Source organism: Pavona decussata, unplaced genomic scaffold (assembly GCF_977016875.1).
Source record: "Pavona decussata unplaced genomic scaffold, jaPavDecu1.1 SCAFFOLD_64, whole genome shotgun sequence".
Taxonomy (NCBI): Eukaryota; Metazoa; Cnidaria; class Anthozoa; order Scleractinia; family Agariciidae; genus Pavona; species Pavona decussata.
The window spans coordinates 756,374-779,830 of NW_028145484.1; the positions used below are offsets into that span (position 1 = coordinate 756,374).

Sequence of the window (23,457 nt, forward strand, 5' to 3'; positions counted from 1 at the left end):
CAAGGGACATAATGCCGACTGTATAAAAATCAAACTAAATGATATGCAATCCTTATGATAACTTCAAAAAGTACAGCAGCATGACACATCTCTGATCAGCTATGGTATCTGATTGGCTCTGTGAAGAAATATAAAAAATAGCCTTTTTTACAACACTATAGTTTGTGGTTTTGTGAAAAATAAATTCACATTTTTAACCTTTGCATTTATTAATTTCTTGATATGTTCATTATGTTATAAAGCAATATGATCGTTTAAAAATTAAGAAGTTACAAAAGAAAGTGTTACTTACCATTTCCCTCCAAACATGTAGTCCTTGCATTGACACCTTTTTATTTAATGAATTTGAAGCGAATTCAGCTGTAGGTTCCATCAATAAGACAAAAACGTTGTGCATTGATCTAGCAAAAAAATCATGCTTGAGAAAGCCAAAAAAGTTGTATGGAATGGTTTCAAGGACTCTGTGGTTCCCAGCCAAGCCGTTATGTGTACATTAACTTGTTCATCTAGAAGAAAGGTGATTCTTCTGTAGTCTCCTGCTTCAAATTATGTGTCTAATATACCCAACTAAAACTCTCAATACTCATCAAACACTTGCAACTTACAAGTATCACAATCACCTCTTTCCACATTCACATGCAATGGTGAGCTAACCATTGATAACTTTCTTGCATACCTTATGGATAAGTTTACTATTCAGGTGCTACTGCAACTGCAAATAATACATTAGACAATTATTTTTGAGACATTTAGGCCACTGCATTTAAGTTACGAGTTTGTGGCTTCCAGTGTGTCAGTGTTTTGTTACCTTTTTCCTTTTTTTCATATATTAATATGTAGATTGAATTAAAGTTTTTTTTTCATCGCATTACATTGTAGTATTGTACTGTAGTATTATTCTAATCTAAGGTTTAACTACAGTGGAAATAAAACAAACAAATACAATTAATTGATTTTAGGCAGCTGGTGTGTCATGTTATAAGTTCACTAATTTTACTTTTATTGGGATTAAATCATTATTTTTGTTCTCCTGGTCCACTGTTCCCCTTTGTTATCCATTACCTTTAGCATGTCTCAGTGTAATATCAAGTGTATTAATTCAAACTTCAATTATTCTATAGAAAACTGATCTTTCTCCATGGCATGGTGACTGCAAAACCTGGATAGCTTTCTTGGATGAGATAAGGCTGCTGGTTGTAATTTGCTGCATTAGTATAAACAAACAAAACTCAATAATTTGAGGCCTAGAGTTGGTCTAAAATGCTTTGAAAACACACAGATTGTATTAATGTAAGTTTGTCAATGTTGCAGACCCGGACGGAAAGTTTAATTTATTTGCCCATTTGTATAGCCTGATGCAAACAGTCAACAAGAGAAAAGTTCATAACTGTAGCAACTGTTTAATTCCGATCATAGTTTCAAGCTTTCAAAATGGCCCTCTTGTGACAGTTTGCATCAGGTAATAATTATTTCCTTATCAGTTGAAATGAACTAATTTACTTGGCCACATTTTAAAAAGTTGTACATGTATTGCTTGCTGTATAGGCGGAAATGTTAACCCAGTTCACTATAATTATTTATTATACTGGCCATGAAGCACTTATGATCCAAATAATGATACCATTTTACTGGATTTGTCTTTTTGAAAACTGATTCAATTCACAGTCTTTTTTTATTTGGTTAAATACTTATAAGGTTATTGCTAGAAGCAACGTCACTTGTTAACATTGTTGTTTTTGGCCATATGTACATGTAAGTGCACCATGGTAGTTTTTTTTTTGTGGTCCAGTGAATAAGAATCAAGAACTCCCCCAAGTACTTCTACAACAATTAAAATTGTACTATTTTTAGAGGTTTGCACTTGTACTTTGATCACTTGAAATGTTAATTTTTGTGAAAAATTAACAAATTAATGTTATCTGCTTGAAGCAAATTAGTCCATATTCTTCATGTGATTTGTTAGCTGTTACCGTCAGGGTCAGGTAATAAATTATGGCTGGTTGGAAGTCTGCAAAGTTGTAAATGGGCAACACCTGTGAGTAAGGGATCATAAAACCAAACCAGCTTCTGCCTCCTTTGATCAGACTGTAGGTCCTGCAGCTACAATGACTGACATTGCTCTGTAAAATAACAGAATACAACTAACAGTTACTAGACTGTTGGGTTGAATGTCCTAGTTCCAGGGGAACTTTCATATGTTACATAATTTTTAATCTTACAAGTAATAACTTGCAGCCATACCACTAATTTAGTGGTCACGTACGACAGGTGGATTCAGGTGGAGGGTAAAAGGGATTGTGACTTCCATGTGAACATACTTGAGCTGCCTTATTTCACAAATTATCTATAAATTATCTTTCAACTCTTTGACGTGTAGCAGAACCCCATGACCCCTCTTTCACCAGTTCATCTAAAAACATTCTGTGAAATCTAAAAAACAGAGCTCCATGAACTCAAAGTCACAGCAATTTACTTTTCCTTGGAACAAGTTTAAAGTTATGCAAAAATGCAGTGAAAGTAAAAATTGCGCCAGAAAATATTCACCAGGTTATATTGATTTAAACAGGAAAAAAAATCTGGCAGCTGAATGCAGTACAAACAAAGAGAAATTTGCCACTGAAAAGTGACAAAACATGCGCCTAGACAATAAAATATAGATGCATCAATTTAAAATCAAATGAAAGACCGCATTATATTCACTTACAGTGTGATCCTAAGTGGTGTGGTAAGGCTCTTCTGTTCCTGGCAGAGATCTTTACATTTAGTTCTCTCAAGACAAGCAACACTGAAAGTTATTTTAAAAAAGGAACCATTCACCAATTTCAGTTGAAAACTGCACACACTATATATTATATTGACTGCAAGACAACTTGGATGAATGCAAATCTGGACTTTTTTTTGATAATTTAGCCTTTCTCCTTTGTTTGATGGAAAATGGGCAAGATTTCGTCACAGCTCCATACATTATGTAAGCTTCTACATTTTTCAACTCAAATTCTGTTCTTGCTCGCCATGTTTGGAAGAGGGTTGGTATGACAGTCCTGCATGTACAATCATGGGCTGTGCACAAATGCATAGCAAATAGTGGGGTTTTTTACCTAGCAAAAAGTTTGCTAATAAGTAAGACAATCTTCTCTGAAAAAATGCAACCATTTCTTGTACAATAGGAAATATTCTTTGACCAATTATGAGAAGATAAAAGGCCACCATTAAGCTTAAAATTATGTTAACGCTCACCTTTTAGCGTTTTCAGCGTGGGAGCAGTTTCAAACCTGAACAAAAATTTGCCTTGATTTGAGTTCAGCATATTAAGCGGGTAAGAGGTTTCGTTTCACGTATTATTTTGCTTTTTCCTCTCTGCAAATGTCAAGCGTTCTTTTTTGTCTCCTCGGCGAGTTTGCTTCCGAGTTTTCTTCTTTCGATTCTCTCCCTCATACCTCAACACCCGCCGTGAACGCTGTAGTTCAACTGATATTTCCGTCCTTTTCTTTCGTAACTTCCTTCAATACTCAAATAACAGTCATAAAATGATTACTCTGTGCACTTTCCCTGTGTCTTATTCTTCGTTTTACAGAGGATGGAAAAGATTATCTGGATTTTTCAGCGACTTTTCTTCACAGCTTTGCAGAGACTAGGGTTCATTCAGCTCGAAGAGACGAAGACACCACAGCGCGTAACCCCGCGCCAAGATTTCCCGCCTTTGCACTTCAAGTCATGTGATCAATCACGTGGAAGAGTAAAATTTGGAACGGGGCCAGGGAACCCGAGGACGAAGGACGGAATTTCTTCTCTCCGAAGTAGAGCATGTACGATTAAGAGTCTTGACTCAAAATAGACGCTATCACTTTGTTTGTGTTAAGATCTGGAGAAGAAAAATTAGAAAAACATGTGGAAAGAAAAGAATTTACAGCAAATATCTTAAATTAGTGCAGGAAGAAAAATTTCCAGGCCAACGAAGGTGCACCCGCTTCTCGAAAGCTCGAGAAAGCCCCGATTCGGAAAACTTGCCCGGCCCCGGCGATAAATGTTCAATCCGTCTTCAGATCGTTTTGAGTTAATATTAAGTTGAAGTGAAGTGACTTCACGTGTTGGCAAGGACCACTAGCTTGGAAGATGAACCCGGGGCCCTCGAAATCTCATATCAGCTATTCAGCACCACGACATTGTTTCATCGAATCAAGGGGCTTAGTTTGGTGAGTAATGAAAAAACGAAATAAAGTATTGGTCATGCTTATTACTCCTCACTTTGTACCGCGGTCATCCGTAATTCAGAATCAAAGTTGAACTAGTTTTGACTACACCATTAAAAATATAACAAAGTACTTTATTTTATTCCAAGTCATTGCTTTGCCTGCGTAACAGTCGTTTCCTTTCGAAAGGAGGACGAGAAGCGAACGAAAGCTGCCGCGGAGAAGGAAATGACTGTTACGCTGGCTATTTCAAGGTCCATGTACTTACGTTGCGCATACGAAGTCTGCCTTCATCAAAAGAATATGAACAGTTTGTATAACACGCAAATGTTACAAAAATAATAAAAATTATTAATAAAAATTATTTGAAAATATAAATAACAACCAGGGCCGAGTTGTTCAAGGCCCGATTAAGCTTATCTTGCGTTAACGTAAACTTTGATTCAAGCTTAATTGCTAATCAATAAGGTTTCTTCCAAATGATTTTTGTCTCTTAGGTTTGGCTCAGACTATTCTTCATCATTAGCTTAAAATTGGCCTTTAAAAACGAGCGAGATGGAAACCTCGGTTAACTTTTAATCACGGATTAGCGCTAATCGGCTATTGAACAACCCGGCCCCTGGCTACTAATTAGCAAAAATTAATAACTCCCTCACACCCTCTCGAATGAGCGATTCATGCCGAAGCTTAAATTTGAAATAAGCGCCCCAGGCGCTTAATCAAAGGTTTACGGAAGTGCCAGCAAAGCGATTTCTCCAGTTTTCATTGACTTATAATTGTGTGGTAGTTTTACTTTTAGTACCTTCAAGATCGTTATTATCATTAAAAGAAAACAGTCGTTTTCAACTTTAATTAACCTGTATCCTTTTAAACCTAATTTCGACATTTCCTTTATCCTTCCAATGCATTGATAAAAATGTCCAAGTCACATACTAGAGAGTAATAAAAAAAATTGAGGTCATTCAGACCAGTCAAACGTATACCGAGCTATGAATTAGTTGTCACAGCCACAAACTTATGAACTTGTAACAACTTCTGTAACAACAACTTGTAACAACAGCTGTACCTAAAGTTTAGGTTCTAAACGAAATACAAACGTCATTAATTGCAACAATATAATGTTGCTTCATGTTTCAACTATTTTTCAGGTTTACGTAGATGCAGAAAAATAAACGTACATAAAAATGTCGGTCACGTTTCGTTGTCCTAGGGCCCGTTTCTCGAAAGTCCGGTAACTTACCGGGCCCGATAAGTGTCTTTGGAGATAAATGTTTCTTAACAGAAGTCAATTTTTGTTAGCTTTGAATACTAAGTTTTAAAATCCTTTAATTCTTTGAACACATTGGCCAAGTACCATGTCTGTAATCACTGTGAAATCGGCGAAAAAACATTTCAAAATATACTTACCGGGCCCGATAAGTTACCGGGACTTTCGACAAACGGGCCCCTGGTCATTAGAGAAATTTAGAATTACGGTTACCGAAAATGGCCAACGGCAGAAATGACCACGTGACCATGTTTATACTTCATTTGCCGCTCGCTGTTTTCAGTTTCTCAGTAAAATTGAGTCGTTTTACGTTAGCATCAAAGGTCAGAATTGTTTTGCACTATTCCCTTCTATGTACTTCACGTTTGCCGTTTCCCGTAAACGCGATTCTAAATCTCTCTATTATTGACGAATTCGTTCAAATACTCTCACTGAAACCTTCCTATAACGACCCTCGCCTCCTTGCAATTCTACAATGGCTAGTTATTCTTTAAAAGGAGTAGGACCGGGTATTAATACACAGAGTTATGACTACGAGTTGAGCCACTATAAATTTTAGTGGCGTTTGGCATAAGGGCAGCTCAGGGCACGTCAGGTGCCACAGCTTGCTAAATTCACCATCTTTTTTCCCTCCCTGAGGCCAGTCTGGTTTTCTTGGGCTAGCTAATAGGAGGGGGTTGTGTGAGACGATACCTTGTCAGGTCAAGACCAATAATCACAGAAAATATCTTCATTGGAAATCTCTACTACCTAATGCTATGTTATGAGTATCATTCAGATCATTTGTGAACAGTAACTGACGCTGAGAGATAACTCATTTTAGCGCCTGACATATTTATTCCAATAAGCACCCTCTCACTTATATAGTCACAATCAGCATCCCTTGCTTGTTATCGCAAAAGTACTGTGACATTTCAAACTTAACAAAGTGAGAGATCTTCTTCCATTTGTCTGACTTATTGATCAAACCATTAAAAAGCAAAAATAAGGGGTAGATCCCGAGTCATTTGGAGGAGAGGTGGTCTAAGTGGGTTATAACCATTCCCCCCAAAAACGTCCCCTATTTCCTTTGCTTCACGTCTGCTCGCAGACTAAAATTTCCAGGGCCAAACATTTCTGGGTGATTATGCATACCTCCCACGAATTTGCTTTGAAGCACATTCTATCAATTCATAAAACCGCAGATCAACCTGTTGTTTATGCCAGAACGGACACAAAACAACCAAACAAACAGCTCTTTTTGTTCGATTGTTTTGGATTCTCTAACTAAATCAAGGAGGTTGGTACATGACCTGACAAGTTCATCAATTAGTTACTGAAGTCCGATAGTTTGTTTCTCAACCAGTTTCCTGAACAAACCACCAGGATCTTCCATGAGCTGAGCGTATGAGCCAGCCTCGGAGATTTGCCCATCGTTCAGTACAACAATATTGTCGGCATTTTTGATGGTCGAGAGGCGATGTGCAATGGTGATGACAGTCCGACCCTTCATGAGCCGTTCAAGGGCCTCTTGAACCAAGTGCTCACTTTCAGCATCCAAGGCACTAAAAGAGAGAAACTGGTTTAACCCTTTATAAGCCTTAATATCAACATAGATATTCTCCTGACTGTGCTCAATATACTTCTAATGATAACATTTGGGATACACTCTGTTTTTTTTATATATATAAGAACGTCTAATTTTGGAGCTGAGGCTGAACGATATCATATTTTTTTGCGATTTGAGGCTGAAAACGTTCTTAAGATTTTCTTAAATTACATGGTACACTACATGTACTTCAGTAAATCAATGCAGACGTGACCAGGAAAGCTATCAAAGTGCATTGCCTGCTGAGATATGGTATCAAGAACTGCTGATTATGACAAACCGAGATGTGTGTCACCATTGTTAATGTTATACAAAACAATCCCTTAAGTATTTTGGTTAATTGACATTTGTTACCTTGATTTTACATACAGATTAGCAAAATAAAAACGTTCTTAATCGACTCTCAGCCTGAGGAATGTTCTTAATACGTTCTTAAAATTTTGGTTAAAATTATCTCAGCCTCGATGTACTCATAAAAAAGGTTCTTATAAATAAATAAATAAATAAATAAATGAATGAATGAATGAATGAGTGAGTGAGTGAGTGAGTGAGTGAGTGAGTGAGTGAGTGAGTGAGTGAGTGAGTGAGTGAGTGAGTGAGTGAGTGAGTGAGTGAGTGAGTGAGTGAGTGAATGAATGAATGAATCAATAAAAAAAAAAAAAAACAGAGCGTAATGTGTTTAATATGTTGCAACATTAGACATTTCATCTTTAGTGATCATATCCTTTTTTATCTCATGACCTTATGTCTGACCAAGTAGTGATATTGTAGGGAGAATTCAGATGCTAGTCACTATTGGGCTTAACGGCATTCACTATACTCTGCCAATGATCATCCCAATGGGTCCTTTGCAGCTAACGGTCACATGGTACAAGATCCACCACGCTGGAGAACAAGCTACGCATTGAGACATCCAAAACAAAGAAAATTCAAGTGTACCTGATTGAAGTCGCTTTGTTTTGGATTTTTAAGTCTTCTAAGTGCGCAACTTATTCTCCAGCATGGCGGATACTGTACCATGTGACTGCAAGCTGCAAAGGGCCTATTGCAATTTAAAGTCAACGACTTGAGTTTCCTTAATGATTCACTGAGTGTCTCTAAAGAGTGGTTACTTGGAGATTGAAATTTGCTACACTGGGCATTAGATAAGGAGGCTGGTTTTTAAAGAAACTGTGTGCTGCATTGATGGGAGAGTGGAAGCAAGAATTTCGTGTTGTTTATTATTAAATGAGTTGATGAGGCAATTTGGCCACCAAAAAGAGATTTGAGAGCTGACGTTTGAAGAGTCAGCCCTTTGACTGAGCGAACCTGGGCTACATTTTGCTCAGCTTTTGTATATCTTAACACTGGTCATAAGCTACTTTAGAAAACAAGCAAATAATTATAATAAAAAAAATGCGCAGTACCTTGTAGCCTCATCAAGCAGCAGGATGGAAGGGTTCTGAAAACAAAAAAAGGAGAAAAAAAAAGAAGAACAGTTTGTTATACTAGCATGCATATGGGACAACAATGGAACAATTTCAAGACCTCAACAGGAGTTGAACCCCATTTTCTTGCTACGTCACAAAGCTAACAGTAGCTGAAGATTCTAACTGTTAAGAGCAGGAGTGGCTGGAGGAAGAATGTGAAAAGCCATGAAGAACCAGTAAACCATTATTATTGTTAATCCTTATTGGTGCATAAGGCTGACAAGGACTCAAAGCACAACAACAACAACAACTGTTTTGAAATTGTTTTGGGAAGAACGATCAGGAGGTCCTTTGACTGGGGACCACTGCATGTGGAGTGAAAGGGTCTAAGGCCAATCATTTAACTACACTAATATTACAAAAAAAGAGAACTGCTTCTGCTGTCACATACCTTTAATATTGCCCTCGCTATCGCAATTCGCTGTCTTTGACCCCCTGAGGTGGAGAATGTACCAGTTAAAACAAAAGTAGTGCAAGATAGCAAACAAAGAGAAACTTGTACAACTGATAAACCAGGGGTATTAACAGTAAATTGTTATGTGAAAATACGTATATCTTGTTCAATGTTTTGGTGTGTAGTACTGCAGTTTATTTTTACAAGTTGTGCTGTATATATTTTTGATGAACCCACAGGGTGAGACAAAATTATACAGTGAGTAAAAATAATTAAAAAGCAATCTTGGAACCAAAACATCTAATAAGTGATTTTCATAACTAATAAAATAACAAACGGCGAAACAACAACAACAACAGGATATTAAAAATGTGAATAGGGAGAAACGGAGACTCGGAAAAAAAATCCGAGTCCCAGATGGGATTTGAACCCACAACCCTCTGTGATCTAGTCGGATGCTCTAACCACTGAGCTACTGGAGACTCTATGGTGAGCAAGGGTCAAATTGTGGGTATCGACTGGAACCGCATCGCGCAGCTACACAGTCATGCACTGACCCTTGCTCACCATAGAGTCTCCAGTAGCTCAGTGGTTAGAGCATCCGACTAGATCACGGAGGGTTGTGGGTTCAAATCCCATCTGGGACTCGGATTTTTTTCCAAGCCTTTGTTTCTCCCTATTCACATTTAATAAAATAACAGCGATGAAAACTATGAGGGAAACAGAAACAGGATAAGTGTGCAAGTGTTAGTAAAATGGCTTTTACTGTGCAAAAAACCACCAAACCAGTCCTCTACTGTACAGATAACTTACTGTACAGTCAAATATTGAGGCATATTAGTGGTCATTCTGCATGTTACTCGAACAGTATAAAAATTAATAGTGAGTTGGAAAATAAACTCAGGTATGTGAACCAACCTGACAGCATTTGCCCTCTTTCTCCCACAACAGTGTCAAATCCTTTAGGAAAGCTCTTGATAAAGCCATAAGCATTGGCTTGTACTGCTGCATCCATGATGTCATCACTGCTGACTGGTTGTCCTGTGCCTGCACCATATGCAATGTTGTCAGCAATAGAGGATGAGAATAGGATTGGCTCCTTGAAAAAAAAAAAGACACCAGTTACAAGAAAGTGAATACATGAATAACAATGATCACATGAAATCTAATATAAACTGCAGATTAAGTATTTTGTGAGTGGAAGACCCCCATCACTTCAACTGAAGAGCTAGGGTCTTTCCAGAGCTGTCAGGAATGGTCCGGGAATTTCCCTTGGCTCTTGCAATATTGACACCTTCCTATTTTGATAGAAAACCAAAGCATTGACAAAACTTAAGAGAATAATCCCAGGGGGAGGGGGGGGGGGTTATTACCCTTACGCTACAAACTAAAAAACTTAGTGACAGTCTTGCATTCACTTAAAAGAAACATCATCACACTAGACAACTTAGTGGGTATTTTAATGTCTGAACAAATCAAAACATTGGCAAAAGCAAGCCTCCATTACCCCATCCCCTCTCCAAAGACAAAAGGATGGTACCATTCCCATAAGTATTATTCATAATCTTGCTAGCAAACAGGGTTTTTTTTTTATCAAAAATTACCAATATAATGAATTTCAAGCACCTCAAAATCCTTATAAATTTATATATTCACTTTCAAACTCAAATACATATCCTTGCCCCTTCTCCCAACTCTTCCCTCTAGTGAGTCAAGAGCATCACTTTTCTTGCTAAGCTTTTCAATGAAAATTCTCCAAGTCTCAGACTTGACCCTTTTCCCACGTTTTAAAACTGCAACTGTAAAACCCTATACTAAAATGTAATATACCAAATATTTTGAAAGGTTTTGTATGGGGCATTGCATAAATCACTTTCTTTACTCTCTGTATTATAAAATTTTCCAACAAAATAACATTGTCTTGCATCACGTTAAATATTGTACCTGATGAACTGTTCCAATGGCACCCCTTAGCCAATCAGGTGACAGAGCTTGTACATCGTGCCCTCCAACAATCACCTGACCATGAACAGGATCATACAGGCGCAGCAGTAATGAGCCTAGAGTACTTTTCCCAGAACCACTTGGGCCTACAACTGCAGTGACAGATCCTGCAGGGACTTCAAGGTCAAGTCCACGAAAGATTGGCATATCAGATCGTGATGGGTAAGCAAAGTGGACATCTTTGAACTGGATCCCTCTTTTCAAATCATGTATGTCAGGTCGTAAACCTCCTATTGTAAAACAAATAAAAGCAAAGAAATTGGACCAGTACAGTGCAGATTGGTTTTCACATTAAAGCTACAGTGATTTTCATTAACCCAATCAGCTGAATTTATCTTACACTCCATATTCAAATTAGCTTTAAAAAACTTCTCATCGACCTTTATTTTGAGGGGATCACCCTAATTCGACTTACATCTCACCTGACAGGGGTATGGAGGGGCTCCTGTCGATCAGCTGCCACAATCGGCTACTTGCACCAATCCCTTTCATAAGTTCAGAGTAAAATGAGCTTAGGCCTAAAAACAAATGACCAAAATATAATTAAAAAGAAAGAAAGTATTTTAATAATAATAGTAATAATAATAATGATAATAATAATAATAAAAATAATAATAATAATAATAATAATAATAATAATAATCTTTTATTTGTGCTCTTTTTCAATGTACATGGTTGATTCTTACATTCTTGTAGTGATGATATATAGAATTAAATTAATAATATTAAAAGCAACTAAAGTAACTGATTTGCACTCTTTTGCTACTCTTCATGGCCAGAGGCTGAAAAGACTTAATAACTAATCTTAAAGTGCCTATGAAGCAAACATTTTTTAAATTTAGTTTTAAAGTTTACCTTTAAAAATACAGGTTTCCAAAGTTTGAGAACTGTAGACTTAAAAATGACGATTTTACAAGCCTTTAAAGTCGTGCCATTTTACTCTCAAAAATGGTATTTGAATCACGTGGCCAAAATATTACGTGATATCAACCTCTGACGTCACTTTGTTGCCAAATTCGTTCCCGCAATATGGAGGAAAAGAGGGAGCGAGGGCAGTATTGCGTTGCTGGTACGCCAACCAGCAAAGCTGCCAAAACAGATCGTTTACCCCGGGTATACGAATGTACCAATTTCCCGCTAATCCGGCTGTGAGGGCCAAATGGGTCCAGTTTGTCCGTAGACATAGGCATGATTTCAAGAACCCGACGTCAAAATACACTTCACTCTGTTCAGCTCATTTCGAGGATTCGTGTTATGAACGCAGTTTATCCGTTCTAAGCAGCATGGAGGCCGCGGGGATGAAAGTAAAGTATTGCCTGAAAAAGGACGCGATCCCAACAAGGGATACTACTACTCCACCAGGTCAAGAAGAACTTAGCGAGCGAAGTAAACGACAGTTGAGAAAAGTTTCATGCTTCTTGTGGTTCGTCTTGATATGGCGTAATTTCGCTATAAATTACATCGTAATCTTCATCGTCTCCCTCTTCGACATCTTCGTCCTCGGGGTTACTGGACATATCTGAAAATTCGCTCATTTCTGAATCACTAGACATGTTTCCTTCCAAGCTCGCTCACTTCCCAACAAGGCACTTTGACAACGCAAACAAACCCGTGGCAACAAAGTGACGTCACGGTTTGGTGAATTTGGAAAAATCTCGGCCCATTCCCCTGACCATTTTTAGGGTAAAATAGCACGACTTTGAAGGCTTGTAAAATCGACATTTTTAAACCTAGAGTTCTCAAACTTTGGAAACCTGCATTTTTTTAACGTAACCTTTAAAACTAAATAAAAACAATTTTCGGTTCATAGGCACTTTAACCAACCACTTTTATTATTATTAGTTTTAGACATTAGTGTCTTTAGTGTGAAGGCATAGTGGTCTAGAATATTTATGTGTGTCAAATGTTAATCGAAACTAGCTGTTCCTCAAGATCAGTGCTTTGACACCTGGCCCCAGTTGTTTAAAGAATGAATAACTTTATCCAGCAGATAAAATCTACATGTATTCATTGGAGTACATTTTATCTGTTGGATTGCGATTTATCCGCTGGATCTCGCTATCCGCTCTTTGAACAACCAGGGCCTGGTCTGTTCCTTCCCTTTATGTTTTTACTATAGACAAGGAGGCATATGTTAAGTACTCCAAGAAAAATTCCATATGCTTACTTGCCCATGCACTAAAAAGAAACAAAAATAACAAATGGCGTTTAGACAGGGAGACCACAACAGCTTAACCAATTAACTTGATCAGAGGTTTCTCTTACCTCCAAAGGATATCCCCACAAACCCAGCATAGAGCAGGAAAGAAGTGAGATCACCAACAGAGATCTGTGCATCAGTCATCATCATTCCTCCACTATACAGGACAGAAAGCATGATCACATTACCAGACAGTCCAGTCTGAAATAAAACACAGAGATTTCTTTTATCACCTTCATCATCATTGCACTTAATTTCTATTGTGTAGTTCCAGAAAATAACCATACTCCCCCCTCCCCCAGAAGGGATTTTTTTTCTAAGATCCCTTACCCGATTGGATTTTTTTTTTAAATTTGTTGGCCCTTGAGAGCCCCCATCCCTTGGAATTTTCAGTCCCTTCTGGGGGATGGGGGAAGTGTATAGATATTTTCTGGAACCATATAATTATACATGTGTATAAAATTAATAATATCAAAGTAAGACTGAGTGAAAGGGAGGGATGGATGGGAAAAAACTGACAAACAGAGAACCTCACTGAAGTGGATAACCCAAGGGACCACATTTAAGCATATGGTATGGTATACTTCTGTCATTTTATACTCACCAGGCCTATCACATTTCTTTAAATACATATACAAAAAACTATTTTGTCAGAACATTGCATGCGAGGTGACATGGATTGTAAACATAGGTCAATCAGACAAATTCAGAAATGATATTTATAAAGCAAGAAAACTTACAAATCCAAAGAACACTGCTCTTGCAACAGCCTCTTTCTTTGCCAGTTTGAAAACATCATGTACACTGTCTGCGTACCTAGTTGAAATAAATATTATTATTGATATCATATAACAAAACAGTATATGTAATAGTAACAGGAGGAGAACACTGTCAAGGGTAAATAAATATTATTGTCGAAAAAAAAATGGCCTGCAAATTTTTTTTTTTTGCTAAATAGGACAATGGGGGTAAGATATCAAGCAAGCCTTTCCATAGAATTAGTAACATTTAATAAAAATAAGAAAAAGAAAAATAATAATAATAATAATAATAATAATAATAAGAAGAAGAAGAAGAAGAAGAAGAAGAAGAAGAAGAAGAAGAAAAATGATAACGATGATACTAATGACAATGATAATAACAACAACAAAGGTGTTCTCTGTCTGAGACTGACTTGACAGCTGAGCAGTGCCATCATCCCATCATTGAGAACTTTCCACTGTGAACATTAGAAAATATAATTACAACAACAATAATTTAATAATACACTCACTTTTGAATCTCTTTCAGTTCTTGTCCAAATGCCCTCACAGTTCGTATGTTGCTGATTCTCTCTTCAGCAACCTAGAATTTGTAAATAATGTATATTGTCAGGTTTTGAAAATAAACATACCTTATTTGAAGTAATTATATTGCCAGTGATTCTTCACTGATTTAACCATGTTATGGGTTAATGGCTAACTAGCCAGAATCTAACAAGAAAGAGAGGGGTCAATCTCACTCCCCAATCCATCATTTTCAGTAGTTCAAGCCACCGTTCCAAACTTTCCAATTCCATTTCCCGTCCACCATTCTAGGATAATATGACATTTCTCACCACAATATCAGTACTAAGGCTAAGAGAGAGAAAAATTTAATAAACTTATAAAGTTAACTAAAACACATGTTGAAAACTTGAGTCAAAAAGAAGTTGATGATAGCAAATATAACAAGAATAAATTCTTCACAAAATTAGTGTTAGTCAAATAGACCTTTTTCATAAATAGCGGCCGATTTATTATTCTTTTCAATATATGTTTATTAGCCCTACTAACCTCATTTCAGAGTAAAAATTCTTTTGAATTTTGCACATGCTGACGAGGCTAGTAGGGCTAATTTTCATCAAAACAAAAAAATAATTTATTGGCTGCCATTTATGAAAAAGGTCTATACCTGAGTTGACTGAGCCAAGGAGTCCTGAGTTCTTTTAGTGATATTTCGCAGGTACCGTCCGTACATGACAATGGCAATAGCAACAGGAGGTACGATTCCAAGAACAATGCTAGCCAGCTTGGGTGACACATAAAACTGGAAGATGGAGTGACATGAATGAGAAAATTGTGGAAATAAATTGCTCCCACTAAGTTACTCAAAGACATGCAACTAAGTCCACGTTAGTACCTGGGAAGAAATACTGGCCAGGGTGAACCAGTAATGGAGGAACAGCGACGGGATCAGTTGAAGGGATGGCGAAAGAAGGCCCTAAGTGACTTTTGATGTAAGGCCAAATTCTCATTTTGTTTCACGAGTGAATACAAGGAAATTCGGAAGGAGAATCTAGCAATTTATCAGAAGTCACTTTGGGCTTTTTTTCCGGGCAGCCCTTCACTTGGCTCCTATAAACTGTATGTCTACTGAGATCCACCACCACCCCCTCCACCACACCTCCAGATTCTCCTTCCAAATTGCCTTGTATTCACTTGAGAAACAAAAGGAGAATTTTACCTTATATCAAAAGTCACTTTTTGCCTTATTCCACGCACCCCTTCATATGATACATGTCAGTCGGTGGAGCAAACAAAGGGTTTTTTTACCTCAAGCTCACTGAATGGTGATTGAATTTGCAACATATTTCTCAAAATAGATCATGTTTTAGAAATTATGCTGTTCATTCTGTGCTTACCATCATGGAGACGCCAGCCACCGACTGGGCCACAGCCCTCAATCCATCAGACACGTTGTCTGTCACAGCCTTACCAACCAGGATTGTGTCAGCTGACAAACGATTGATCAACTCTCCAGTTCTTGTTCGATCAAAAAATGCTGTTTCTTGCCTAAGTATGGAACTGAATAGTCTTTCACGCAACCGCTTGATGATTTTCTGACCTAAAAATGTCAGTACAGACCAAGAAATGTCAACTTAATGCCATCCATGACAAAATTCACAGGTCTGTCCTTGAAAAACTAATCCATTTCTTCAGTTATAATTATGGCAAAATTTTTTTTAGCTTTTGTTTTTCTAATACTAATAACAATAATAACAATAATAATAATAATAGTTATAATAATAATAATAATAATGTTTATTTCTTATATTGCACAGTCTAACATGCAATAAAGACATGATCAAATGCGCATTACAACAATAATGCTGACATTTTTTTAATGCAAACTAAAGTTTACTTACTTAACATAATGCTGACACTTAAACAAAGGTCAAATCAACATCTTTCCAATCAACAAAATGATACTCTCATGTATAATAATCAGCACTCAACCATAATACCAACAAAGGTTACTACAACAACAACCACAATTTTACATTATTTATAAAAGAACAGCGATGTTTAAACTTTGCTTTAACTTCTCAAGAGAAGCTAATTATTTGTATGTGACCTTCAATTGAAGGGGTGCGTGGAATAAAGCCCTAAGTGATTCTTGATCTCATGTTAAATTCTCCTTTGTTCGTAGAAGGTAGAACAAGGAAATTTGTTAGGAGAATCTGGCAGTCTATCAGGTGTCACTTAGGGCTTTTTTCCAAGCACCCCTTCAATTATTTGATCATTAATAAAAAGGCAATAAAGTTAATATCAATATTAGGGAAAAAGTTGTTCCTTGATTTTGTCATATTGTATTTCAAAAGTTTCATTTTCAGGATCAAAAATTTACATTGCGATACGAGCTTTCAATTCCGTTTCAGAATCTTTGTCAAGTGGTGTAGGACGTTTTGTCACATGATTAAGTTGATAAAATATCACGTGACAAAACGTCCCGGTAGATCGCTAGGAGTTTGTATCCAACGCCACGATTCAATGTCCGAGCCTGGCAAAGATTCTGAGATGGCATAGAGAGCTCGTATCTCGATATAAATTTTTGATCCCGAAAATTATTGTTTACTCACCAGATGTTTGAATGAGGTACACTCTTCCAAAGTTGGCTGCACCACCCAACAGAAACACCCCACAAAGGACTTTACAAACAAAGGACAGAGTTTCCACCATTTGCGTGGTATCTTGACTTGACGTATAAATGATGTCAATAATCTTTCCCATACAAAATGGCACAGACATAGTGACTGCTGACGATATAAACAAAAGACCAATGGCTCCTGCAGGTAATAACAACAAAAAAAGTTAAATGATTTAAGGTTGCTTGATTGAATTTTTCAGTAATGATACCTTCTGCAAGAAACTTTGCTCCACATTGTCTCTCTTCACCCAAGTGTATAAATGGATACCTGCAACATACTGCTGGGACAACCCTGTGATGGACTAGCATTCCATCCACGGGGAGCAGCAATACTCCAAGTTACTTCATGCTACAGAAACTGGGTTAAGCTTTGGCCATGTGGGTCACTTTGGCTCGTGGCACGAATTTACTTGATTGTCTTTGTCTTTCTGCAATAAAGTGTTGCGAGTGCCTGAGATCAATGATTTGACTCTTAATGGAGACCCAAGGGTGGGGAAATTGACATCAATTTTAGAAACCTAAAAATGTCAAATTCCCATGGGGTTGCCTGCCCCCTTCCCCCCCACCCCCAACCTGGGGCAAACCATTGATAGGTGTATAATGGAAATTGCAAACTTAGCTAGTTAACAATTAGACGGCAAGCTCGAGGTTTCTATCGGCTGATAACTGGCGAGGGGCGAAGCCCCGAGCCAACTATCAAAGGCGATAGAAACTGAGAGCGAGCCGTCTAACTGTTTTAGCATACCTCAGTGATCGATCTATGAAGCAAAAAAATCGTTATATTTCATAAATTTTGTTGTATTTGTGCAATGATGCATGCTAAATTGCGCGCGCTCTGACAAACTGCCGTCTATCGATCGATAGACAGCACCTGTGTAGACAATCAGATTGCGCGTTACGCGATAGTCGGTCACTGAGGTATGCTAGTTAGTATTAGTTACTATTCAAAAACAATCAGTTACCAGCAAGGCTCTTGTACTCTGGTTTAGCGAGTGATAATATCCGAAAGATATCTTCAGACCTCAGCTGTTTCTTGGCAGGGCTTTGTTGTTCGACTTTCGAATCCTCTTCCTCGTTGTTGGCATGATTTGCGCTTCTGAATGTACGCACTGAAGAAGCTGACAACCCTACTTTCTCCCGGGCCAATATCTCTTGGTTTTTCCAACCGAATAAATTCCGACTTCTGAGCGAGTTGTTTCCAGATTCTGCCCTATAAGAACGCAACCTGTAAGGATTAAGTTGTGAGCGAAAACTTCGGCAAGCGTTCAGTAGTATTGGGAGTTTTAGAGGGGACTTGTTGAGAAGTCTTCCCTGCAGAGAAGCAATTGCACAAGCAGACATGATCGGTTCAAGAGAAGAGGCCTTATACTCTGCAGTAAGTACTGAAGGCTGGCTCCAAAATCTTCACTGGCAACTATCGCAAACGAAATATTTTCCATCACCGCATACTTTAGCTGGATAGTAACCAGGCTGAGTGTATTTTCTCTCCTGAGTTGTCATGAAGCTTCACTAATCATTCTTGTAATCTGTTGCAATAATTTCCCTTTACTTCATGTAGACACTTCATGTACACTTAAACGAACACACCACCGCTGACAAGGAAACTGCGGCCAACAGTATTCTCGTACCCAGGGTCCTGCGGTCCATCCTCGGAGAAGACAGAGCGAAAACAAGGGTTTGGTGGGGGTGTTGTTCACACAATTTTGCTCTTCAATACGTGATAGTCTGGAACAATTCAGACCAGGAAGATGGCATGGACGGCATGCGTCACTATGCAGTGTATCACAGGAATCGCAGGCCCACACTGGACATCAGATTTGCAGGGGAATTTTTTTTGTCTCAGTTAATGGAAAATGGCGTCTGAAATCCCTTAGTCTGAGTCAGAAAACCAAAGCTCACTCCAAAATGTAGTTCCTGAACACAAGGCTGATTTCTTTTCTCCATCATATTTTTTCAGCCAGGAAAAACAAATACAGTGACTCCTAGGTACCAACCTTTCCTATGGTTTCAGCTTCACCCTCAATTTTCTTTTACATTACGTGTGTAACCTTGCTGCTATTTATACTCATATTTTCTACTTTTTGTGTCAAATAAAATAAAATAAGCCTCAAGTATATCCAAATGGCCTCAAGAAATTTCATCTCCTGATATTTCATTATTTTATTACGGCAAGATGATTTTTATATATGTATAGTTACAGTTACTTTGCATATTTTCCACGGTAGACCAGTAGACCTTAGTCTCCTTCGAAGCCATTTTTGGGATGTCACGCAACGTTCTTTTGGGGGGAAGCGTTGCGTGACACCCCAAAAGGCTGCGAAGGAGACTAAGTAGACCTGCACCCGTCAAAATCTCTATTTTCACTGGACCCTGATAACCTGCAGCTGCATTGCAGGTTTTTAGAGTTTGGAACATTGTTCTGTTGTTCGTTTTTTTTTTTGTCCTCTTGACCAACCATGTAAGACTTTGCAAACGGTGCAGGTCGTCCCCGGCAGGCAACGAAGTTCTTATATCTGAAGCTAAGAGCTTGGTCTATTCAGAAATGACCCACACGCTCAACCCCACTACCCCCAGGAAAGGTGTTTATTAGGCCATTTCCGAGTTGCTGTGAGCCTCATTATGAAAGCGAGGCTAAATGCAAAGCTTTTTATATGAAATTTAATTCGTTTGCATATGAATGAAAACTAATTTTCATAATAAAACCTTTGCACTTAGCGTCGCTTTCATAATGAGGTTCAAAGCAACTCGGAAATGGCGTAATAACAAAAAAATGTTGTCGTGTGTCAGGGGCTCCTGCGTGTATAGACTGTTTTCACATGACGTCACAACGGCCATGTTGGTGTCCCAAAAAAAAGAAATGTCGGCCATGTTGGTGTCCCAAACTAAACCTCTTTTTTGTTTCAGTAAACCAATATGGCCAGTAGTCACGTGAATGAAAACGTTCTATTAAGAAAAAGAAAACGTTTTACGTATTTCTATGCATGAAGTTATATATGTTAAACTGGGTGGAACTGATGCAAAGGATTCTGACCACGTATTTTTCAGAGATAATCAAGCAAGAATGATTCTAAAATACATAATACAAAATACATCAGAATAATTATGATTTTAGGTTTGAAGCGCGTGGATACTGCCTGTCTTATTTTTGGATTCCAATAGTCCTGGCTATAAGATTTGCTTGTCCCGCATGGTCGCAAACTACTTTATTAGGAGGTGCCATCCTTACTTAAGAAATCGAGCTATTGGCCAGTGGTGCGAGGACGTACACGTAAAAACAAAAGCAGACACTTTCCTTAATTCTAGCTGAACAGAAAAAAAAAAAACAGTTAAAATCAACTTCCCTATTCCTCTTTAGAGATATAGATATATTTTATTTATAATCGTGCACAGCTTTCAACCAATCAGAGCGTGCGTTAGCTAAAGCCGATTTCTATATGGTCATGGTAACTAGGTACATTATTTCGTTTAGTCCATTTATTTTATTCCGCTGTTGGTGTATTTTGTTTTAATGGACCTTGAGCCAAAGAAAATGCAGTTTAGTTACTTTCCTTGTAGACTTCTACGTGATCTGTGGGTAGATACAGCTCAAGAGGTTCTTGTTGGGTTATCCGGTGTTATAGTCTAAGAGCGCTAGGAATGGCTTCCCCGCACGCGATGAACATTGCATGTCAGTTCACGTCGTTCATTTTTCTACCATAATTGGAAACCAGTTCCTTAAAATACCTAATTTTCGGCGTTTTGATAAGAGATAGATTGAATGATCTTCTAAATTTAACCATTTAAAGCGCAAAATAGATGACTTTTAATTTTGTAACGGCCAAAAGTCAAAGTGCTTGCCATTTTAATCCTCTTATATAGATAGATAGATTCAACTTAGATATCTTAGATGACTAAGATAACTTATTCAACTTTGATAACTTAAATATCTTCTCGCTATGTTGACGTCCTTGAGACTGTCATGGCTTAGCCGAATTCTTTTCTCTTAATCCGGCAATAGTTATACAACACTTAGGATTATAAAGAGCTTTCTAGCTAAGTATACCAAGACACACGCTAATTTTCCAAATGGGTTTAATGTTAGCGTGTTTCACGTGCGATTAACCTCGACCCTGAATCAACTCGGAAGTTGTAATATCAAGCGCGATTGGATAAAGTTGTCTTCCTGCTCGGATAAATCAATACTAACAGCATAGGAAACAAACTCTTATTGAAATTTGGTGCGTGTTCTACTGATGGTTGGATAAGATATAGGATATTATTTAAAAAAAGGATCATTGTATAATGCAATGCAGAGATTTGATTGGCTTAGCGGCCATGGTATAAGAGCCATTAACATGCCCGAGAAATAGCGACCATTAAATTGTCTTCTGGTTGTTCCTGCAAAGCGAAATCAGCAATATTTCTTGGTTGTTTTTAATAAAACAATTATTTCACTCATGCTCGTCAGATATTGGATGATTATTTATCTATCATCTCATATCCAACGCCCACTCGTAGAATAATTAAATATCGAGCGCTTTCCGTTTTTTGATCAAACCCCAAACCTCGGAAAATTTATTTAGAACCAAACAAAGAGATGGGAGTTGGGTTTGAGGGAGATGGGATGAGAGAGGAAAGGGAAGTCCAGGAAAGAAAAACAGATGAGAAGCATACTCGCAAACTGCCTGTTGAGAGGGGTAGAATGGAGATTATCTGAACTACAACTTGACGCTGTTGCTATGCAACTTACATCCATTGTATCTTAGGTGTATGTAAACGTGTAAAGGCAAGATAAATCGTACAGGCTATGGGAAAATACCGTAAAATTCTGAAAATAAGCCCCGGGGCTTATATCTTTCAAAGGACCTTTTTGAGGGGCTTATATTCGGAGGGGCTTATTATAGGAGGGAAAATTTGCGTTTCAAAATTGGCTGGGGTTATAATTGGAGGGAAATTTATGTCAAAATTTTTGAATGTGCAACTGGCTAGAAATTCATAACAAATTAATCGAACAATACATTGTATCACCGCAAAGATAACATGCAGGTGAAAAGCAAGGAGTACCAGAGGGAGTTTGGGTTCAGGGTGGCGGGATCGAACTTCCTTGCAAATACTTTGTCTACAGACCGAAGGAATTCAAGGCGCGAGTGAAGAGCGAACTGCGTAAAAGACAATAAACTTCAACACTTGTTGACCACATTGCTTTAGTGCACGGAATCATTCTTTTATGACTAAAAAAGGTTTCCTGTTAATAGTGATTATGTGTAGTTTGCCTTGGTTTGTATAATTGGGGATAATTTCCAAATACAAGCGGCCCGGGGGCTTACATTCGGAGGGGGTTATTATAAGAGGTATTTTTGCATTTCAGATTTGGGGGACTTCTATACGGAGGGGCTTATTTTCGGAATTTTACGGTATGGTTCGACGGCAAGAATCGAAGCCCGGTCTCCTGTTTTCAAGGCACACGTGATTACCGCTACACCACAGGAGACCCAACAACCAGCGGTTATCATGTGTGCCTTGAATACAGGAGATCGAGGTTCGAATCCTCGCCGGCAAACCATATTTTCACATAGAACGTTTTAACTCGCTTTTACACGTTTTCTTACTCTTTTTCTTTAATATAATTATAACAGATCATTACACGGTGATTTTATGTCAAAGTATGCCTGATTCACTTAGTTCGAGTACAGTTCCTCGCTGTCTGTTTCATCTTATCTGTATGAACATCAACAAAGGACAATCTGTTTGAGCATTATTACTCCATAGAAACCTTTCGGTTTTCTTTGTCGAAGAACAGACATCGTTGATGAATCATTTGAGCAAGATAGAAAAAGCACTAAAGCCAAAAAGAAATGGCATTTTTCTCAATGCACTCAAGAAGATCTTTTCAGTGGAAAATTTTCAAGCAAAGATCACTGTTGACGAACGTATTTGTGATAAATTAATAATGCCACAGGCATGATTCAAGCAGTCACAATGTACAACTGCAACAACAGTTAAAAAAATCTACGAAAAAATAAAAACGTTCCAAAAAAAAAAAGGTTTCTTCTACATTTTTCCCGCCATTTTGGCAGGTGACGAAGGTCGACCAGCGACGCGCGGATGACCGCTGACATTAAAGTACACAGGCGTCGTTCATTAAGCGTCCTTAGCAACAGCATTGTCGTTAAGAATACCCCTCCTTATAACTCTACAGTTAAAACTTGTTCCATAATGGAGCTCAGTGTTACATTTGCTGAGGATGAAATCAGAAAACCAAACATTAAATAAATGAAAGCTGCTATTAAAAGGGTAAAACCTTCCGACTGCGGTACTGTTTCTTTTGTTAATTATCCCGGCAATGTATTCGAAGACAATTTTTTATAAAGAAATAATTAAAAATAATCACTATTACACTACAAGATCAGCCCTACTC

At 37.9% G+C, this 23,457-nt stretch overlaps 1 protein-coding gene across 1 annotated transcript; it reads right to left on the reverse strand.

Annotated features, from left to right (window-relative positions):
- Positions 1-320: 320 nt before the first annotated feature.
- LOC146478297 (ATP-binding cassette sub-family B member 10, mitochondrial-like) lies at positions 321-18,619 on the reverse strand. The gene is made up of 15 exons (XM_085111825.1): positions 18,023-18,619; positions 16,993-17,199; positions 15,775-15,977; positions 15,045-15,179; positions 14,386-14,456; positions 13,853-13,928; positions 13,178-13,313; positions 11,335-11,430; positions 10,853-11,142; positions 9,827-10,007; positions 8,906-8,949; positions 8,452-8,486; positions 3,238-7,001; positions 2,705-2,785; positions 321-2,120 (listed from the first exon to the last, which is right to left on the reverse strand). Exons 1-13 carry the CDS (start codon positions 18,399-18,401, stop codon positions 6,770-6,772), a joined length of 2,085 nt encoding a protein of 694 aa, XP_084967951.1. The 5' UTR covers positions 18,402-18,619; the 3' UTR covers positions 321-2,120; positions 2,705-2,785; positions 3,238-6,769.
- Between the last annotated feature and the right edge of the window lie 4,838 nt (positions 18,620-23,457).

Coding starts and splice junctions, on each gene's coding strand:
- LOC146478297 (XM_085111825.1), bottom strand. CDS start 18,401: ATGTCTGCTTGTGCAATTGCTTCTCTGCAGGGAAGACTTCTCAACAAG. Junction 15,180..15,774: donor TGGCTGGCGTCTCCATGATG/GTAAGCACAGAA, acceptor TCCATCTTCCAG/TTTTATGTGTCACCCAAGCT. Junction 14,457..15,044: donor CCTTGGCTCAGTCAACTCAG/GTATAGACCTTT, acceptor TACAAATTCTAG/GTTGCTGAAGAGAGAATCAG.